This window comes from Tachypleus tridentatus, chromosome 9, assembly GCF_004210375.1.
Source record: "Tachypleus tridentatus isolate NWPU-2018 chromosome 9, ASM421037v1, whole genome shotgun sequence".
Taxonomy (NCBI): domain Eukaryota; kingdom Metazoa; phylum Arthropoda; class Merostomata; order Xiphosura; family Limulidae; genus Tachypleus; species Tachypleus tridentatus.
Window position 1 is genome coordinate 118,394,489 of NC_134833.1, and position 23,776 is coordinate 118,418,264.

Here is a 23,776-nt window from a genome sequence, read left to right on the forward strand (position 1 = left end):
CGAACATGATGATCATGATGATCGATGGTAAAGAAAGTAGGTGAAACGATCATATGCTAGAATAGCGAGGAAAGCTCTCTGCATAAATGTTTGACAATGCCATGTATATTGTCAACATTATGGCCATTGGAATGTGGGATCAAAAGTGGATGAGCATTAAACTTCCCATTCACCTTTGGAATATTGTCCAAACCAACTTTGGAACCGATTGTGAATATAAACTGAGATTCCTTCTGTCTTTAACATATGACCTGATAAGCATGGGCAGAAGCTTGCTGAAAGACTATGCAGTTGTGAAGAATAGAATATATGTAGATATCTCTAAGTCTTCTATGCCTGTTGGTAGACCCCTGAAAATGATATTTTGGCAAATTTGTCAATGTTTTGGGAAATATAAGAACAGCTGCATGGATAATACTGTTTGTTATTGCCTTCACACACATGTTAAGAGGTGGAGTGTTAACAACAGTGGGATTAAGCTCCAAGAGAAAGGTAAAAAAAGAGCCATGCAGCTTGCTCCAGCATCCACAGTGATACATGGGTTGAATGGAAGCAACTGCAGCCAATATCCATCAGAATGATGGGAAAGTTCCCTATGGGTCATTGTACTGAGGCATCACAAGATATTTTAAATGCCTCGAATAATTGTGTGTAATAAAAAGTGTGATACAGTGAAGAATAAGCTCAAAAGTATGAAAAAAATGGTTATGTAACAACGATAACTCAAGAGGAGAGAAACTTTCCACTGTATTTTGTGATGACGAGAAACCCATTTGAAGTAAAAATGTTAACCAGAAGATGACCTAAGAACCTCGAAACTTTGTTCTGTACTTTATTTTAATAAAAGTTTTAAAGCTCATACCAGCGGCCTTGAGATAAATTTTTCCACTGTATGTTTATACTGTAGCAAGCTGACGCTATCATGACCAATAAAATGATTATGCAAGCTACGGGCACTGCATTAACAAAATAGAACCAGGAAGATTCTCTGACAGCTTAAAGACGCTGTAGTATGCGCTAAAGCTGCGGATGATTGATAATTATCGGGCTTTAAATGACCTAAAAAGGAAGTGGGCTGGTACTTTAATGAAGTATTGATACCAATAATGTGGGTATAGATACAAAAGAAGAGGCTGACGATTCACTGTCTCTATCTGCAACCAATAGATAAGCAGTTTTGTTTTGTTGTTAGATTTGCACACAATCACAAGGGAAGTGACCAATTGGGTATCGGAACTACTTGCGGATAGTTGTGTATACTATTTGGTAGATCGTGAGAATATTAAGGAAAAATCGAATAAAACCTCATGTAAGGAGCGGAAAGTCAGTTTTCCTGTAATCAAAGAGTCTGGATCCAGACTCTACCACAGGTATCTCCGCTACTTCTCTCAGACAACATGACTACTGAAGTAATAAGAAACCCAACTGTTTCTCACCTGAACTCTTCTTAAGTATTTTATTGCCATTATTCCTAAACATTAGTTAGCATATTAAAGTACTACAGAGTTAATGCTCATAAGTAACTGCCTAGCAAAGTGTTGGTTGAAGTAAACAGTGTTTTAATATGAAATGTTGAGTGTAAATTTAATATGTGGAAAAATTAATAAAAGTGTTATTTCTTGGAATCTTTGTCACAGAGTAAAATTCTTTGCTTTAACTGTAAAGTCTCGAGTTAGTGCCTGTGTGCTCCATTCGCCCACTGCATCCTCACTTGAAATAAGTAACAGTATAACAGATAGTATTAGTCGAAGTTCCAATTGCTAAGCCAAACCTGCCTGCGTTATAGTACAGCTTCTAAGAAAAATACGGAATAAAGGGAGGAGAATAAATGGACAGATCAATGACAGTAAAAGACTGACTTGTAGTGTGAAAATATGTATATCATTCAGTATTGACGAGAGAAAAGCTGTGATCTGAGAGCATACATCTTAGCACCTCTAAGAGTGGATTGTGCCTGTTAAACTCTCTCAGGATGAAGAAGAAAGATGATAACTGCTCAATAATATCATAAAAGTCCACTTGATGAAAATCTTTTCTTGTTAATAGGTAAAGTGAACAAATTGTGATTGAATAACCAATGAAAACATGGATGGCAACCACTTTCAGTGGTGTAGTGAAAGGTGCAGAAAGTACACTTTGCTCAACTAGCATACCTTATGAATCTATCCATCATATAACCTAATTTCCCTGTACAAAAAAAAAATTGTCGAAAAAGACAGCATTGCCAGGTTTCAAGAACACCACCTGTAAGGAATTGCATAAAAGATAATAAAAATCGGGACTTCCTGTTATCTATATTAGAATGCAAACCTCGACAGTTCCACTGTATGGTAGTGACTGTACCCATCTGGAAGGCATAGTAGATTTAGCAAAAGTCTTTGTTTATAACCAGTTGTTTCCTGTTTGTTATAATGACATTAATAGAACCTCCATAGATCCTGTCTTGGGTAGATAATGCAGGTGAATGCAAGTCTAGTAAATGAGTACAGTACTGAAGAATGGTCCTGTACCTGAGATGAAATAAAAGTGACTCGAATGTTCATTATTATCAGTAGTAGAGATAGAGATTAGAGAAGATGTCGATTTGTTTACAAGGCTATTCACAGAAGATAGGAGAACGTTAACACAGTAAGAGAACAAAATGTTAGGCAGAACATATAAATATGTCTGCACTCTTGCCATGATAGTATAATAAAATGCAACAACGTATATCCATGATGAAAGAATAAATACCATTTTCCATACCTCAGGAAAAGAAATATATCCAGCGACTATTTCACCCTAGAAAATTTTTCCTTAACTAAGAAAATTGGGGTTTCAACAATCTATCAGATAAATTCTTAAGCTCCTAATAATCATCCTTAATTCTACAAACCATTGGTGTTCTGGCATTACATCTAATAACACAAGCAGTTCTGTATAGTAATCGTCCTAATTCCTTATAGATATTTCGTATCAAAACTCTGCTAAGTAGGTCGAAAAAGGTGCCACTTATTACATTCATTTATTTTAGTGAAGGGACTTCCCTAATTGCTAATTGTAAAATAAACCAGGAGGTCATAATCTCACTAGACCATCAGAGCTACCTTGTACCTCCTTTCCAGACATATTTCCATCTTTTACACACACATTACTTGCAACACATTCCTCCACATCAGCTGAATCGCGATAAAACATACAGTAGTGTATTCTTCATACTAAATCCCGACTCAATGGTTTCAGCTCTCAGTTTCTGGTCTAGTTAGTGTACGAGATGTTCATTAGGAGCAATCGGCCTTAGCTTGTTGATACGTTCAACACACACGTGCGCGACTGCTATAACTTTTTTATGAACTAAGTTAGTGGTGGACAAGATAATGATCTACCTAGCTATAATAAACTTGTTTTATGGCGTTAATACATGTCAAGCCACGCCCAGTTCCACACTATAACGTTTCTTACTTATCTGTTTTATAATAGAATTGCTTCTGCTGTATGGTGGCTGGCCTTTTCTTGCTGTGTAATATGCAAGCTCAAGCATGCAAGTTAATGCAACCATCAAACTCTCCTTTCTTACCTATTGAAGTATCAGGCTTGGATCTTCACCAGCAGAAAACCATGCAGCAAAGCACCAAAACTTAAATGACAAAAACTGGCATCTCTCTCATTGCAAACCCTTCAGAGTAAGCTTTATCAATACCTCAGATGTGGTGGAGCATTACAAAGACTGAGTTGGCGGGGTACAAGTATCATGGGAGGATTGGAAAGGCCATGACAACTCAATTAAACAATGTCAAAGTGCTAAAATGTGGTAGCTAGTTTACTCTTGTCAAAAGTTAAACTCAGCATGAGGTAAGGACTTCAAGAGTCTGCTCTGGCTAAATTACAGTTCCATGTTGGTGAAGCCTTCTTCCTTTCTTGTGACATATTCAGAATTATGATTTCAAACCCCATCACCCCCAAAAACTGCCTCTGTAAGGGTATGAATGTCTAATATACAAAAGGTCTCATTACCTCACTAGGTAGATCCTTTGTGAACCTGTCTATCAAGATATCTTTTTGATATGCCAAAACCATTTGTAGGGTATAGTTTTCCAAACATGCAATGTAGTTCATCCATGTTAGTAGTCAAGTTTTAGATAGAAACCTTCTTCCAAGCCTTGAAACTGGACTGATGGATAGCTCTGGCTTCCACAGAGTTAAAATGTAGCACAACTGTTGTTCTTGACAAGTATTTGATAAAATTAAAGGCAAGGCCATCCAAACTCAAGATCAAGTACTGCTCCATGCATTTCTAAGTATAGACCTTACAAGCAGTGACCTTCTTGAAATACTTCAGGAAACAATCGAAATCATCTTTAACTGTATCCTTAATGTCAACATTAAAACTAGTTACAAACTTGTTTCTGTGTACGAGCTATTGACAAAAAATTATGTGCTAGTCATTTCAAAGAATATACTTTATTGCTACATTGCTAACAGTTTCAAAAACTGGTCAATCTTTTTCATGAGATTTTTCACTCTTATAATTTATGTATTTAAAATAATTTCCTCTTTGTAAAACACCAAGTACATATGTAGTGAGTTAAGTGCTTGTCAAGACAACCACCGAAAAACATATCTTCAAAAATATAATTTTTCATTTATTACAATTACATATGAAAAAAACACGTAGTCAAATTTCTTGAAAAACTTGTACTTTCCATTCGAAAAAGAAATAATAAACTTACACATCAATGTACATAAATCATTCAACTATTCTTTCATTCCCTTTCTTTTAATTACAACTTAGGAAATAGGTAGATTAGCAACAAGGCAAAGACTACAAATAAAATTCTTTGTATGAAGAATCTGAATTAAACACAATATTCAAACATTAGGTGGTTTGAAATCAATATATTTTATAAATAAAAAAGGGTGAAAAATTTCCTAAGGTTTGAATGTACTTTAAGCAACAAAAATAAAACATTTCTCATGTTTGTGACAATATTCAAGTGATGCACAATGATTTCATAAAACACACATTAAATATTTTTATGAATTGAAGATCTTAAGTATAAATAACATAACAGCAAGACAAGAACACAAGTTTCTTATGGATATGTTAGATCTCATTGAAACTTCACTATCTCAAGGAATAAATGTCAAATAATGTCTAACCAATTTTAGTCATTGGAAAAGGCATAAGTCAAGATGTTGAGAACTGTTGAATTTGGATCATGCTGATACTTCCATAAATTAAATAATTAATTCCAATAATAAAAAAGTATAACATTTTGTTGTTCTTGGGTATATCTAATCAAAAATTAAATTATTCTTAAACAGATGAAGATAAACATGGTTAGCACTTTTGTCATCCTAAAACAAAATCATTTGAAAACTACAAAGACATGCAAGAGTTCAAAACAAATTCTGCAATGCTTTTTTTTACTTTTAGAGCAACCAACCTAAACAATACATAAAAAATTTCACCTTCAAAAATGTACATATATGTGCAAATATCTTATTATATCAATTTGTTCAAGTTTTTTTGGGATTTCAAAATTCAAATTTGTTTCTATTATAGCAAAAATAGTTGATGGCCATAGTAATCTTGACCTTTCTGCAATAACCAATTAAATCAATTGGTCTTTAAGGGGGCATTCAACTTTTGTATGGAATTTAATCTCAGTAAATTTGTTTATTTGTAATTAAGCACAAAGCTACAAAAATAACTATCTGCGCTCTGTCCACCACGGAAATCAAAACCTGTTTCCTAGCATTGTCTGTCCACAGACATACTGCTGTGCTACTGGAGGGCTTGTTTGTTTGAAATTAAACACAAAGCAACACAATGGACTTTCTGTCCACAGGTATCAAAACCAGATTTAAGTATTTTAAGTCTGCAGCCGTACTGCTGTCCCATTGGGAAGCATAATCAAAATTAAATAAAAACTTAAAATTATTTAATTAAGTTCAGTGTAACTTTGTGTGATCTTTGACCTATATTTACCACAACTTAATCAATTAATCCATGCAGGATACTTAGTCCTTGTATAAAATTTGATTGATCACAATCAAATGAAAACACTGAGTTAAGAACAACACTCACTTTCAGGGGAAGGAGTAGGAAATCACTTGAAAATCAAAAGTAAGGTAAAAATTAAGACTGAAATATAACATTTTTTGATAATTTCAGTACAAAAACAAAACTTTTTGTATTATTACATGTATGAAAAAAAAAATATATTGACAACACATGAGCAACTCTTATGAAATAGTTGATTTTGACTATCACTTTTATGATGTACTCACAGCTCAAAAGTATGGAGCATGATTTTATGCTAATGGAATACAAACCATAAGCCCTTTGGATTAACAGTCTAGAATGGTGGCCATTACACCAAACTCAGCCTTCATTTTTAAGATAATTCATCAAAAAACAAATTATAAACAATTAGGAATCTTATTCTAAATGTTCAGTAATATTTTAAGTACACATTTGAAAAGGAGACCTGAACCTCTATTATTTCTCTTAATTACATTGACAAGTAGTAACAGAGTAGTTTTCTCTTAAATTTAAAACATAAATTAACAAATGCCTTTATCTACAAATAGCCATTTAATTTTCTCTAACACAGTGGAACATTTAGCTTATGTGAACAAAATAAAATGTACAATTTATTTATTTACATTAAAGGTATTCTTACTTCTTTATTTTTTAAATCCAGTTTTTCATGGACTTCATTAAATGTATTTTCTCAGTGCTGTTTCTATACACATTTCCCAAAAAATAAGAAAACACAATTACAATTTTTTATCTTAGAATTCAACCGAGCATTTTAGAGTAAGACAAGATGTCCCACTTATATAATATACATAAAACTGTAAATACATTATGGTTACAAAAAGCCATTTTTGCTGTACTGTTGTACTTCATTAATAAGCTTAAAATATACAATACCTTGAAAAAAATATTATTACCAAATAGTTTCTCTAATAAATACAATTGAGTTAATGAAATGTCCTAGAAAGCAAATTATAGAGAGAAAGCAAATAAGCACATTATCTCCACAAATAATTTATATTTAACCTATCCATCATCACACTGGTATCCCACATTATATGGGCAAGTACTGTGTGAATGCGAGTTTATTTACATACACACACACACATTATATATATATCAAAGGTTTCCATTCTTTCACCAGAAAAAATTCAAGAAGCATTCCCAAATCTTTAAAAAATGTTTCATGAATTTAAAAAAAAAATTATTTCTAACATAAAATAATACATGCAAACTTGTTTGTTTGTTTAGAATTAAGCACAAAGCTACACAGTGCTTTATCTGTGCTCTGCCCACCACAGGTACAGAAACTGGGGTTATAGCTGTGCGAGTTTGCAGACATACCACTGTGCCACTGAGGGGACTATGCAAACTTAAGCAAGAGATACATATTGTAACTGTATGAGCAAATTTGTAAATACATTTTCAACTTTGGAGTTCATGACATTAACAGATGAGAGAAGATGGAACACCTACAACCACCACACTCCCCCAAAAAACAAAAACCAATAAGCCTTTAAAATTAAGAGCAAGAATAATGTTTAAAATGCACCCATCTTGCAGAAATAACATAGTGGAATATCAACATCGACACATAAATAACTTAAATAAGTTACTTGCATAATATTAAGTGCTATTTCTTCTACAAAAAATTTTAATATTTCAAAAACAATTTTTCTAATCTTCCCCTCCCCTGTTTTGAGAGGGATTTTGGTGAGTGTCATTAAATCCTGCATGCTAGGCATACTCATCACAGACATTAATCCCAAGAAAGGACAAAAATATATATATATTTAACATTGTAAAACATTTCCTATTATCTCACTGTGTACTTTCTTGCTAAATTAAACATAAGTTACAAGTTGTTTTGCAATAGTGTTCCCATTAAATGAAGAAGTTTAAATATGATTTGTAAAGCAAACTTGTGGCAGTTTTTTTTGGTCCATTTATTTGACATACAACACTAAATTCTTATATGTTCTTTATATTAGGTTATAATCCTAATTTCTTGAGCAGTCTCTACATGCATAACAATGGAACTGGTTTCAACCTGCCTAGAATAATGTCCTGGCCAAGGTATCAAAATGTCAGTTGCAAATACAATTGATTCTATAACCACAGATGCCCTCACACTCTAACAATTATAAAAGTAGTTTGGAGACTTACTTCAGAAACACTTCTGTAAAGCTAACAGATCATCAGCCTGTGTGACATCTAGTTATCAAACACATTGTTGCTTCATACCAACAGTATATTTGACTACTGTCAAGTGTAGACTAAAGAGGACCACCCTTGAACTTAGACTTCAAAATTAAACAATTATTTGAAATATTAACTTCATTTATTATAAACACCTAGTTATGGCATAGTCCTAATTGTATGATGGTTTTTGTTTGGATCAGGCTGTTCATAGTTTGACGACATACACTGTGCAATCTGTCAACAGTATATAATGTTGAAATCTAATCTAAACAATGCCCATTTTCCAGAAATAATTCCCAAAACATTATACACTTGAAAACTGTTAAATGAAATTCCTGAATAATTTCCAACTTTTAGAAAGTGAGAAAATCATGTGTGTGTCTACAAATATCTATATATTACAGTTAGTAATTTTTCTCTTTGTTATTAAACATTCAATAATCATACTTGTCATAAGACATTAGTATTGCCTAATACTAATGTCATATGAACATTTATACTTGCAATCATGCTTTGCCAAGTTGTACGAGATGGTCACACCATAACTCAGTAGAAGTATTTAAATACCACCTCACTACACTACACATTTAGGTTTTTGTACTACTGTTTATTCTAATTTGCACCAACTTCTAAATGATGTATATAACCATAAATCAGTCTGTATAAAAATAATATATATATGCAATTTCTGAATCAAATATATTAGTACTATTGAGCATTATTAACGTATGTTGCAAACAAAAAGACTATTCCTCTGGAATCAGCATCTGTAATGGTGAAAATTTTACTAAAATATAAATGTAAAAATAGTTATGTAAAACAAGCATATTAAGGGCCATCTTTCATCATTTCTTTGTCAAGTACTAAATATATTCTCTACAGCAATTTACTCAAACATTCTGCAGTTTATTTATATGTTAATCAACACTAAAGTTTTTTTCAAGAACTTCTGAAAGAGGACTAAACTCAATATAAATTTATTATCTTGGACTATGAGCTGAGCATTTAGAGGTATTGCTTTGCTTATCAGAGTTATGCTTGTCTCTTCAGAAGCATGTGTTACAAATGAATTATTTACTTCAAATCAATATTGCTTGAAGGACTTTATTACCTTAAGCTTCTTGGCTTTACTTCAACAAAACAAAAACTTAATAAGTGAAATATTAAAAATAATACAAATGTATGTCTAAAATCAAATGTATTTTTTTTGTAATGTAAATAAAGTTAACAGCAATGAAAACATTACAAATTAGCATGACAATACAAGGAAAACAGCAGCAACAACGTTAGATTAAATTTATCTGAAATTTAATAGAAATAACAATAAAAAAATATTAAATTATTAAGTGCACTAGATTTCTGACTATACAGTTTTAAATAAATTTAAAAAAATGCACAAAATGTACCTTAAATTACTTCAGTTTCTAAAGATAATTTTCCAGCTAAATATTTTTCTTGATGAAGATGAAGTAATAAATTTTCCTTCATTAAAATAAATTTGCAAATGTCAGTAATAAACTGAATACAGTTATACCTTAAATATATATACATTACTATAAGTTGAAATTTCAAACAGTTGCTCAGCAGAATAAGGTTCATGCATGGTTGCACCTTTATATATTTTAACTATTTAAAATGAAAGATAAACTGCTTTCTATAAACCAGTATGATGTAACAAGCTAAATAAACTAATCACTCACCATATTATCAAATTATATTTACTTTTCTTACATTATAGTTTAGCTGTATAGTGTGTATTGTAATATGCTACTAAGAAGATGTCAGTTAAACATTACATTAATTACCATTCATGTGAAATAATACAAAATGTGAACCAGTCTATTGCATGGTATTGAAATCAATTCAGCCAGTTATGTGCTATAACAAAAACAACAAACATAAGGTCAAGTTTTGATGCACAAGAAAAATATGCTTAAAGACGTTGAATATATTATTAAAAAGATTTATATATATCATAGTTGTACATACTACTCACAGGTTGTAAAAGTACAAACCCACAAATTTTGTTTAAAAAAGATGTATTATTGAATCAATATATGATAAAACCTGACTGCGAAATTTATCGTGAACTTTTAACATTTTTATCATCCATTAATGATATTTTTGTACTTTCTCAGGAGGTTCAAAGGAGTCAGCAATTTTCCTTGCAGGGCATTAATGTATGGAAGATTTATGTTCACTCTGATGAATTTTGAATTTTATGTTCAACAACTTATGGTAGGTAAAAAAAAAAGAATAGAAACAAAATCTTTAAAAGTTAAACAAAATAAAAGTGAATATTACTAATAAATTGTATAAACTAGTTTCTAACAAACTAGTATTTTCTTACAAACAAATACATTGTTTTTCTCAATATCAAAAAAACATATCCAAGATAATAGAAAAAACATTTTGGTTAATTATACATTATATATTTTTGTACACAGAAAACATAAAGAGTGCTGTCAACAATATTAAGGAAAAATTTATTTATTTCCACCACACATTAGAATTCATGAACGTGATAACAGAAAGACTTAAGTACGATTTCAATGTGTATTGATAATAATTTTTTAATATGTTAAAGATTTATGATTCCATAACTCGTAATAAAGGCTAAGTTGCAGGAAAATAATTCAAACTATCTATGATACAAACATTATTTTGAATGTAACCTTCCATACTGCAGTGTTGATCATAATTTTACTCTTTTTTGCTAAGTAAACTATTATCTTAACATCTGTTGTTACTTCAGAAAACAGTAGTTTTTTGTTGCTTTTTTACTCAAAATAATTATTAGAATAACAAATATGCAAATAGAAATTTACACAAATACAATAAAAAATGTAATAAACATTTCAAAACAGAAACAATACTATGTACAATATGAAAATCATTAAACTTTTCTTCCTCTGCTGTTTCTTCTTATTTCATGCACAAACTATTGATGACTAATTTATTGGCTTCCTTCTAAAGACTATTTGCTGGCTGAGAGTTCATAAGTCTGGTCAATATCTACTACCGCCATCACTAAATCACAATTCTCGACAGTACCTTCCTCCGAAGAAGAGATAGCAAGTTTCTTACCTTGATGAGTTTTCAGATGTTTTGTTAAATGGTCACTTCTCATGAAGAGTTTCAAACATTCAGAACACTGGAACCTTTTTTCTCCTGAAAAATATAATAAATAAATGAAAAAAAAATTACTAAACTGCATAACTATACTATATATTTATGGGCATTTGTCATTCACTTTAAAAACATTTACTATTTACAAGCTTAAATTGTAGTCACTCCTGCAATCTTACTGAGAAATCCACAAGTTTCTCTAAAAAAAAAAAAAAAATCAAGATTGTGAAAAAAAAGTACCAACAAAAATAGATCATTGATAACATTATTTCAAAGTATCTTTAAGCCAAGGTATAAAATAACTTAAAGTTCATATTTTATACCTTTTGTCTAGCAGACACAAGAGACTACAACACAAGAAATAACTATACAAACACCATTTTGATTCACAATAAACTCCGTTCAAACAAAATAAGAACAGAAAGAGATATGACTGGGTGATTTAAACCCAATATGATTACATTCAAAACTACCATTCGCTAAAGACATATCATAACAGAGAGGTAAAATGTGCTGAATAAATAAGCAGTGTACAGAATACATGTAAAAAAAATTATCTCATATACCCAACATTTGAAAATTATACAGTGCAATATACAATAACTGAAAAAAATTTTATTGAAAATCCTAATGCTATATTTTCTTGGTATGACAGAGTAAAAGAACTTGTAATTCATCAATACTAATTTATTTAGTCAGAGGATGTACAAAGGAGTGATCTTAATACTAATAAGGCCTAGTAATTCATACAGTCATTTCTCATTCTTTCAAGAAATCTTTTTGCTTCCCATGTAATACATTAAACAACAAAATTATACCATTTCATAACTACTTTAGAATATCTTTAGTAAGGTATACTTGGACAATTTTTGTCAACATATTCTGAAGATTTTGAAATGTTATAAACAGGTATTAATTCTTTTATATGGGAAGATACTATATGCAGCAATAATTATCTCATAAAACCTTGTAGAAGTTCTACCCTATGATTGTAAATTTCTTGAGATGAGACAAGCTTATATCAAAGAGTGGTAAAGATACTTGTACAAGTTGGGAGAGTTATTTCCTTTGAATTATTACTTAGAATAGTATTTAACGTAAATAATCTATAAATTATGGGATACTGTAACAGGAAATCTTTCTTTCTCAAATTTGAAAATGAGGTTAACATTATTTTTTCTATCCTTTTCACATGTATACATGAATTATTAGTGCTATCTTTGTCCCATGTAAAAGTATTTGGAAAACCTCTACAGTCCCAGCAGCCAGTTGAAGTCATGACAAGAAAGAAAAGTGAGCCAGTTAGTGAGTAGATAAACAGATACATTTCAATAAATATTGGTTCTGTGTATTTTTTCTGCATTTGTTGTTTGTGTACAAATTTATTCTTTGCATGACAATCTTCTGGCTTCCTTTTTTAGACATCAATGTATTTGAATACTATACACACAAGGCTAAACACAATTTATAGAAGATCTTATTTCTGACTTTCACAATATCCTGAAACAATTTTTTTTCTTATGATTTACTTTCATTTTATATTATTTATATATTCTAGAAATATCCCAAACCAAAATCTCTTCTTTTTGTCAACAGTTACAAAAATAATTTGACAGAATCAATCTATAAAAGTATTTTTATTGATTGTAATTCCCTTCACCTGAAATTTTATAACTTTTTATTTTTATAGCAAGTAGTATTTCATCGCATACAAAATGCTTATGGTTTGTTATAACTTTATATATGGTTTTGTCATTCTGAAATTTCCATAAAAAATATTACAAACATAACTCGTTAATAGAAGCAGAAAAATATGGAATCTAAGTCTAATTAATTATTAAAATAATATGTTCTTACTGAAGCTCATTACGGATATCTTACTTAAGTGAATTAAATAATTTCATAAATAAAATGGTAAGAATTTAGCAACAAAACCACACAAAAATGTTTATATTAAAGCATTTTCCTTTTTTATAAAATGAAATCCAAAAAATAAATTCAACATATTAGGTTTAACAAAATGTGCTAATGTGCTTTTAGTTTAAAGTCTGAAAGAAATAATATTTCAATATTAGTTGTAATAAATCTCTCTACTTTGTCTTACCCCCTTTTTTTATTTATAATTCCCTACATTTGAGATTATTTATTTTGTATTTTAGAGTATTTAAAATAAAAAATAACAACCTGTATGTGTTCGTTTATGTCGCTGGAGTTCATCTGATCGTGTAAAACATTTTCCACAGAACAACCAGTCACAAACAAATGGTCTTTCTCCTGTATGCCAACGAAGGTGGGCTCGAAGGTGAGATGTCTTTCCATACACCTTATTACATCCTGGCATGTGACAATTATGCTGTTTCTTTCTTGTTTCGCTGTTCCTGGGAGATAAACATAAATTACATAAATTTAAGTATTTATGGTAAGGTTATGGCAATCAGATATCAAGCATTGTCAATCCTAGTAATCTAGTTACTAAGTATGAATATAAATATTGTTTTTTTTAGTTTGGTTTGTTTGGAACTAAGCACAAAGGTACACAATGAGCTATCTGTGTTCTGCCCACCATGGGTATTGAAACTCAGTTTTTGGTAGCATGAATCTGCAGACATACCACTGGGCCACTGAGGAGCAAATATATTGTTAACAATCAGGGTACGCAACAGATGAAACAATGCATTCTAATCATTATAAGTAAGAAATGTATATTAATTCTTTCACTGCATCTAGCACATACATTTCTCAGTGCAGTGGGAAATGGATGTCCTAGATGAAGTGAATGAGTTAAAGTAACTATTTCCTTTAATTGGTTGATTCTTCAGTTCTACCCTATGCAAATAATTTGCTTTGATCAGAAGTTTTGGTGGCAAAAATCCTATAATTTGACCTTGAGTCCTCTTGTTAGGTAAAGAGTTATACTCTCCACCCATTTGGGTTCTCAGATTAGCAAATATAGCACAAGGTACAAATTAATCAGTTAGTAGTAACAATAAAAACTAAATAATTTGACTTGGCTTGTAGCCCATATAATGACTGATATCTGATCACCACAACCTTATCATGATTACTTAAGTATAATTTACAACCATGACAACAACATTGTGCTTTTCAAACAAATTTTTTTTTTTTCAGATTTTCATTAGAAAATCATGTCTTCTTAGCTTACTGCTTTCACGTAATTTTCCAAGTTATATTCATCATTGCATCTTTTCAATCTACAGAACAAATCACTACACAAACATAATACCACACAGAGTAACAAAATCAATTTCAAATTGCATTTCTTTCCTAAAATTAGCTTAAAGATAATACTATGTAGCACCATACTAAGTATTACATTTATACTTACAAATTTTTCAAAGGTTTTGTCCATCCACACATGATCTAATGTTTTATTGTAATACAAGGTAATTTATCCATGAATAGTACTGTGAATAAAAAAAAAGCATGAGGTAAATTTTGAGATGCACTATACCTTCAAAATGTTCTAAGCTTCCTAAATGAACTTCCTTTCCTAAACTGAAATTCAATTATAAGTTTTGATCATAAGAAAAATTTTGTTGTTACTAAACATTCCCTGAATATTATCTTGAATTTCAAATGAAGTGTCTCACCTGTCCAAGCTACAGAATAATTCTTCACATTCTTGAAACATAAATATCTTCATTCTTAATTATCCTTTACTGACATTTTCATTGCACAGAAGATTATGGCTAACAGCCACATCAAAACAGCATTTTTTTTTGTCATATATAGTATTAACTACAATTTAGTCATCACTCTTTTTGACGACATAGATTGATGGTTTTTAGCCTATGGTCTACACATGCCTAAGGACCCAGTAAATGTTAAAATTAAGTTTATATTGTATAGTAAACAAAATACTACCATTGATTAAATTTACATACTTATTTACATCAATGTTGGTTTTATACACAGTAGGATCAGCTTCCATAAATACATCTATTCAAGTATGAAAGTCTGCAAGATTGTCTTTGACTTGTGAAGGGTTCGATGAGGAAAAAAAAGTTGAAATTCATTGTCATAAATATCACTTCCACTGATAAAGAAGACCCATTAATTAAGGAAAAAAAAGTTGAAATTCATTGTCATAAATATCACTTCCACTGATAAAGAAAACCCATTAATTATTTTTAGCACCTGGTTAATGAAACTCACATAGATGTTCTCTTTCTCATATGTTTAATGTTACATATATAGTTACATTGTCTGGTGTAATGAATTATTCATTGGAAAAAATTTTCTTCTTACATTTTTAATAAATATTTCTTATTATGCACACCATAAATGTGGAATGAAAAACCACTTGCAGTGAAAACAAAATCAAGCAAGAATGCCCCAACAAGACAGAATGTAATGGAAAAGTTACAAACAAAGATAAAAGATTGCACCAAATATCAAACTTACTTAATTTGTATGGTATAATTAAATAAAATAAAAGTAGCTTAATAAAAATTCTAAATTTAAATTGAAGTACTGCATGAAATGTAAACACTGAAAATAAAACTTGGTTCTTTCTTTAATGACTCAAAGAATAAATAGAATCATAAATTAGTTTTTCTGGGCATAGTTAGTTATAACAGTTGTAGATAGGATATTTTTGTTTAAAACATCTCTATAAGATTTTAATTAAGAGATAATTCATTTACTTTGTAAACTTTCATAATTTGAACTGCTTAGCTTAAGAAATCTGGTTGGACTGAAACCTTTTATTAGTTTTTCCATAATAGTCATGTTAATCTGTTGTTGTCCATAATCATAAAATGATGAGGAGGTAAAAGCAGTGTCAAATTGCCTTTACTGTGTGCAATTATTAAACAAACATATATTCATACATCAAGTGAAAAAACAAGTTGTTTTATACTTGTAAATACCTTGAATAAAAAAGTTGTTCTTTTTTGTCTTGTTTTACCATACTTAAATAATAATAGCTTAAACTCTCCATTTCTCTCAATGGACATAAAACACAAACTTTGTCATGATACGCTTTAAAAATATTTATAATAATTTTCTACTCATGAAACTTCAATATACTTTTTGGGCAAAGTGGGTGTAAAAGCTACTTTTTACATTCAGTAAAATCTGAGTCAAAATACCAAAAACTTAGATTAATGTAGGTACTTTTCGAGCAAAGCAGGTGTAAAAGCTATGTTTTACATTCAGTAAAATCTGAGTCAAAATAGCAAAAACACAGATTAATACAATTTCCTAATGTGTAAAAAAAACAACAACAAAAACATTGGACAATTAAAAAATAACACAAAATAACAATAACAAGGATGTAATGCATATTCTTTATCTTCCATGCTGTAGGTTACTGAGTAAGGAAAAAGTGATTGTTGCACATACAGTGATTTTGAATTTTATTTTGGGTAAAGAGTATTAAAATATCATTATTGAAAATCTCTCATTATCTGATAATCTTATCTTACTAAACTCTAGTGTTAACTGTAGAACATTCTCAGGTGTTTTTAAAAGGTAGTCTTTTCAGCAATGTAACTTTTATAACATCAGACATTAAGTTATCATATATAAAATTTTTAGTGAATATTTTTTTTTTTAAATACACATTCTGTTACTATAGAGCAAACACCTGATTGATACTACTGTCAATATGACTTATGTGGAGGGTTCCATGCTTTCTTTGGCAATTAGAGAATTTAGCTGTTTGATCTTTGTCAACAATTTTTTGTAAACATCCAAGTTTGTTTATGCTGATAATATACACAGAAACTTTATTTCTTTTTGACTGTTCAAATGATTTGAGCATCTGTAACATACAAATATGGTGCCACCTTCAAAGTTAAATATCACATTTTCATTCAATATGCTATAGTCTACTATATGCTCATTAAAAATATATTTAAAAAGTCAATACTACTCAGGTTCTAAGTATATGTTAATCTGAAATGTAAACAATAATTGTGTATTAGAGCAAGAGGTTTCTTCTTAGCAAGAGGTAGTGAGATAGAAATGAAGTACAAAAAATTAGGTAAAGGCATACTTCAAAATTATAGTTGATGCAGTCTGTCAGTCTTCTGTGATAATTTTGCAACTTTTTCACAAATGTTGTTACTTTATAGAAAATACTAACAAATATTTAATGAGTCAACAAGAATCAAATCCCATTATTGAGATAGAATAGCAAGAAGCTGGGATAAGTTAGATAGACAAAGAAATCAGCCTTACATCAGAATGACTGTTTTGATGAAAAAAATCCATTATTTTTTTAAGCATTAAGTTGTCAGAATGACAAAATGAATAACAGGTAATTGAATCTGCCCTCTAAATTTTGTTATTCATAATATACTCTCTGTAAATAAGAGCTTAACCCTTATTATAATTTCACATTTATTGTGAAAAAGTAAAAACATTTCTTTACAAATCAGTCTTGATAACCATTATTTTTTAGTTTATTTTTCAATAAATTAACATCATGCATAAATGAAATGCTCTTATTACAAGTTGTTGAAAATCTGTTGAATTGTGATATAATAATCCCTTTTAACAATACCAATGGAACAATGCTGTTAGCAATGGGGATGGTAAAATTAAATTTGCTTCTCTTATCAAAAACAATCAACTTTACACTGCTTTATGCTCAGTTAATGTCTATATGTAAATAACAAGCATGTATATCTCAGTTATTACTTCTTTTTATTATAAGATCTGTTGGATATTGATAATTATTGGACCAAAATGCAGGTTATTAAGTGAAATTAAGTTCTCTGTGTAGCAAGAAGTATACAAATATAAATTAGAGTTCCGAATCTGCTTTATAAAAGAAGAGAAATACTAATATACATTGGCCATGTTTGAAGAGAAATTAGCACCCACTAGAATATCCACTGTCTGTTTATAAACTTCTTCACTAAAGATGATATAACTATTATAAATACAAAATTAACTATACTTTTATATTGATATTTTGTAAATTAATGTTGTGAAATAATCATATCTGCAATTATAGAATTGTAAAATAGATCAATAAAGAACCTAATTAAATTTCTCATATTTATTTTATAGTGAAATCACAAGTAATCTTGGAGTTGGTTTTTGTTAAAAGTTTAGGTTTTTTAAGCAAACCAAAACTGGAATATTGTTTTTAATATTTAAAAATAATGATTCAAATCATTTGAAGACATTAACTTTAATTTTTTCAAATAAGATACCTAAAATATTATTAAAAATTTAGAATTTACAGATTTAGAATCTGTACTTAAAAAAGTTGGTAATACACATGAACTTAACAGGTTTTTTACTTAATGTAGTTTTGAAATTACATATAAAAGTGGTAGATTAAAGCATGAATAGTGTATATTAATATTCCATTTTATCTTTCTTAGCTTTCTTCAAATTATTAGTAACAATATTTTTATTTAAAATACTTTTTGTAAAAGTATTTCTTGTATTACTTTCATTATTTAAAATTTGTGCATGTAATTCTTCACATATCAAACTAAAATTAAAATGGTTTTATCAACTGGTGTAATGATAAACTGTTTCTGATTTTCCTTATTTTTAAAATTATTAAAAGAAGTATCCATTTTATACTTTGTTCAATTTAAAGTTCATAATTGATTTTTTTATATAAAATTAATAAAAAACATGGGAGGTAACAAGTTTTGTTACTAATTTTGATAATATAATCGTCAATGTTTTTACAAATCATTCAAACTATCACCTTTATTTGTCTTTTTTTAAGATTCCCAATTTAATTCCTTTTTCTAAAAACATATTTTAATTCTTTATCTTTTATAATACCTAAATTACCTGTAATAACAACATGATTATTATAAGAATTAATAGCATTCACTGTTTATACAATTACATTATTATGAATTTCTTTTAGATTTGATTCCTGAACATTTTTTTTTTATAATTAAAGAGAATAGGTCCTTCATGTTTATTGTATTCAAAACTGGCTATATAGGTTGTAATGACTTAGCAGGGAATAATCTTTCCTGAAAGCTTTTATTAACTAAATAAGGTAAAATTAAATAATCATATATTTCATGTTTGAAATCTATTACCATATAAGATTTTTCCTTTTTTTTTACCTGAAGTACTCATTAGAAATTGATTCCATTTTAATTTAAATTTAATTAAATCTATGATTAAATTCTTAATGTGAATAAAATTTAAATTCAAAATTTAACAAATATTTCAGTTTTGTATTACTTAATTCAAGTAGTGATTTATTATAAATTTTATAATATTGCCAGATTGTTCAAAAGCAATATCTACATTTTTTTACAAAAAATTCTTGAAATCAACCTATATTTTTATATTTACTTGTACCTCTCTTTTTCTTCTCTTTAACATTATAACTATTAATCCAAAATAACTAATACAGCTACTTTTCACTTAAACAATCCATACTTTTCTTTTCAAAATCCTGGCTTAAACCACATGGATAAACAGTTTTTTTTCTTTCAAAATAAAGTATTACTATCATTCTATTAATGATATGATGTACTTTACCTAAAATAGTAATTTTAACAATAGCAAAATACACATTTGTTAAAATGATCTATTTCAATGGAAGGAGGGAAATCTTTATTACTCAAACCTATATAGGTTAATTCTTAAATACAATGGATTAGTTGTTGGTCCTATATACTTAAGAACATGTACACCACAAGTTAAATTACATTGTTCATTTTACATAGAGGTATTTCTTGATGTAAATGATGAATATCCATAGCAGCCAAACAAGTTTGGCATCTTGAAATATTGCAAGTACTTTTTTCATAAACAGAAGTAGCATATTTAAATAACTGGCAAATGCGAGTGTGTGTATTTTTCTTGTCGCAAAACCACATCAGGCTATTTGCTGTGTCTGCCAAAGGGAATCAAACACCTGATTTTAATGTAAATCTATATACATACAACTGTCCCATGTGGAGACGACTGGCAAACAGCTAGCTAGGCTAGGAATCAATACATCATTGTAGTAGAAAAATCCTAAACAGGAAAATTCTAGAATAATTGTATATATTTTGTTATATAGATGACTAATTTACTTAATAACCAGCATTCTGAACAAAAGAATTATATATCCAGAGCTTATTATAAAAAGGAGTAATACATGCTCATTATTTAGATATAGCCATTAATATGACAGAAGGCAGTATACAGTTGATTATTTTTGATAAAATAAGAGAACTTGATTTTTCCATCCTTGGATTCCTCACCCCTAGAAGCATTATTTCATCAGTATTGTTAAAAGATACCAATTATTATAACCCAATTAAACATATTTTTAACAGTTTGTGATAGCAGCAGCTCATTTATGCATAATGTTAATTTATTCAAAAATAAAATGAAAAATAATGGTTTTCAGCAGTGGTTTTTGAAGAGTATTTTTTTAAATAAGAAATATGAAACTATATTAAGGGTTAAGCTCTCATTAATAGTGAATACATTATGAAAGAAAATGTAGAGAGCATTAGGTTTTAAGTAGCTAATTGTCATTTTTAGAATAGTTTAGTATAACAAGAACCAATTTCAGTTAGCCTGGATTGTCTTGGCTCACCCAATGTATGTTCAATAATAAGGGTCTCATATTTTGGTTAATATCAATTAAAAGGGTGAAGATTAGGGGTTCTGTAGAAGTTAAGGGCAGATTAGCTCCATTGTAAGAATATTATATTATTTATAACTTTTATTGAAAGGGTGGAGGTTGAATATTTTACTTTGCAGAATTTGTAATAAAATTTTTTTCTGTGTTTGTTCAGTTCTACATTAAATTTATTTCAGTAGTAAAGGTTACTTTCTTCAAACAGCTAGCTGCAGACAGTGAAAAGCAGTTGGAGTTGAGATGTTGTGGGTTTAAGCAACTAACTCTTAACTGATTCTCTTTAGTTGTTGGAAAGTTTTTCATCACCATTTAGATTTTGCCTAATAGATGGAATATTCCCAATGCATTTGGGTGCTATGACCACTGGCACTATCCTTTATGACTTAAAGATGGCAGTAAGCAATGGTAGCAGAAGCATGTTTTTGACTTTCAATTATTATGTACTCTCTCTCTCTCTCTCTCTCTCTCTGTGTGTGTGTGTGTTTATTAATTATATCCATAATTTTTTAAGCCAAAAGAAAACATTAAAAATTAAACAAAATATGCTTCATTTTTTGAAAAAAAAAAAATTCTTGGGTACAAGCTACAACGAGGGATTATAAAACGTATCCTAGATTTTAGTGATGACTGCAGAAGTTGGACCCACAATACAGTGAGGATACACCATCTATCAGTCTTAACCTACAATTTGCTAGTCTCACATAAGTAGAGTAGAAATCAGGAGAGCAAGATGTGGGTGCTCAAGCTCACAATATCCCACATCTATATCACCCTTTGCTACCTGCAGACAGTTGTGGGAAGGTGACTGCTCTCCCAGGTTAAAAATAAGAATAAGATAAACAACATAAAAAGATGAAAATAAAAATAAAATAAAAAATAAGGAAAATAAGGTACTACCATTTGGGTGTAAGAAAGATGAAACTTATCTCTTGAAATTAGCATTCCTGCCCCCAACATGGTAGAGGCACTAATTCACACAACACTGAACCATATCAGTATACTTTTACTGTGATTGTCATGCTTTTATGTGTGGCTCATGGTGTACATCTGCATAAAGTAGTGCCAAGTTCTTAAATGACTTTATTTTTAACTAAAAGATTATTAGTAAAATTTCACTAGTTTTTATTTCATTGTATATATTACAGAATAATTTTACCTAAAACTTCTTTATTAAATCCATTAACTATTAATTTTTAAATCACTATTTCAACATTATGAATAAAATATTATAATTTATTACAAATTTTACAATATCTGAATAACTGTGAATTTATAATATTTATAATAGATGGGTATGGCACATTACTATTTAAGGAGGGTAAACCATAAATTGGAAAGTCAAAATCTTTTCTTTTGTCAAAAATATTTATATTGATATCCTTTTTATCAATAATGTGTATCTGTATTAGAAATTGAAGTATTTTCAATTTCTAATTCTGCTGAATAAATAGTTTCAATAACATTATATATTTCAGAATTATTTATGCTAATTAAATCATCTATATATTTGTAAGTTAAAGTAAAAACATCTGAATTTGCATAGTTCTCAACAAATATATTTTCATAATACTACAAATATAAATTCACCATATAAGTTGAATATGTAAATACTGATGCATATAATTATGGTAATTCCTGACAAAAAAATTCTGGTGCAGATCTGAAATTGGGTAGATATGTACCAAATCAAGTCTTTGTCCAAATCTGGAATAAAGTCAGGTCTGTATCCCAATCTATAACATTTCGTTCAGCCCAAAAATGAATTGTGTACCAATTAATGTTTCATTGTAATGTTTCAAAAGTTACAGTTACAGTTGTAAGGAAATCTGAATAAGCATTTCAGAAATTAGAGTCGGAAGCAGAATATAAGTTTCTATACATAGTTTACAGTATTTTGTAGCAGAAAATGGGAAAACCTATATGTGTTAAATGGCTTTTTACTCTCCTGTGGAAATCAAATATAACCAGCATGTTAAATAAACATGCTGTTGGACTAGCTCAGAAACGTGTGAAGTATTGTCAAGTACCAAATTTAGTCCCTAGAAAAGAGGTTAGTAAATTTGAGCTTTAATACATTTAGTTCATGCTGACACAAAACAGTTGAGTTTATGACATCTGCACAAAACAAGGTTTGTCACACTATAAGTTTTTATTTTCTTATAAAACATTCAATAGCTATGCAAGTAATTTTGAAGCTTGTGTAATTGTTTTTTGGTCTTCTGTCTGGCTGATTCTCTATTGTTGGATTAATCATACAAAAATATATAACAGCAGTAGAAGATACCATGCTCTGTTACATGGAAACTGATAATGCATACATAAACTGAGCTCTGAACTTCATAAAATTCTACATATTATATTATTAATACAAACCATTTATTCATAATCACAAACCTATTACTTCTAATAACACTAATTAAAGTTGAAAAACTTCTCAAATCTATAAAATATGGATTATTACCTTCCTTCTCCATCTCGGCAGTTTGGACAAATACAAGCTATTCGACGTATCCTGCGTGAAAAATTTGGAGTATTACTACCATCAGTGGAGGTTGAGTATGTGGATACCTGCTCAACTTGTGTGATGGATGGCTGAGGTGAAGTAGAAGTAGTCAGAGGGGATGCTGCTACAACCTGCCACTTGGAGGAATCAGAAGGATCAGGTTGAAGTTGTTGAGCTACACCAAAAATTAAAATCAATAAAAATTAATGAAAGTAATTTCATCTTTTGCTCTCTCAACTTTTTTTTTTTTTTTTTACAATGCTTCCATACATTACAAAGGTTTATTTTTGATTAAATAAAAAGTGAAGCATCTAAG

General features: G+C 29.5%; 1 protein-coding gene across 3 annotated transcripts in view; it reads right to left on the reverse strand.

Moving 5' to 3' along the window:
• Positions 1 to 4,464: 4,464 nt before the first annotated feature.
• Positions 4,465 to 23,776, reverse strand: part of LOC143226176 (transcription factor Sp3-like) — a 32,330-nt gene continuing 13,018 nt past the window's right edge. For 2 of the 3 annotated variants that reach the window (XM_076456774.1, XM_076456773.1), the window contains exons 5-7: positions 23,419 to 23,635; positions 13,541 to 13,734; positions 4,465 to 11,398 (exon numbers count right to left, since the gene is read on the reverse strand). In XM_076456774.1, the coding sequence (XP_076312889.1) occupies positions 11,205 to 11,398; positions 13,541 to 13,734; positions 23,419 to 23,635 (605 nt within the window). In that variant the 3' untranslated portion in view covers positions 4,465 to 11,204. Of the gene's footprint in view, positions 11,399 to 13,540; positions 13,735 to 14,702; positions 14,782 to 23,418; positions 23,636 to 23,776 lie in introns of those variants that run through there. The other variant, XR_013014414.1, reaches the window with a different exon arrangement.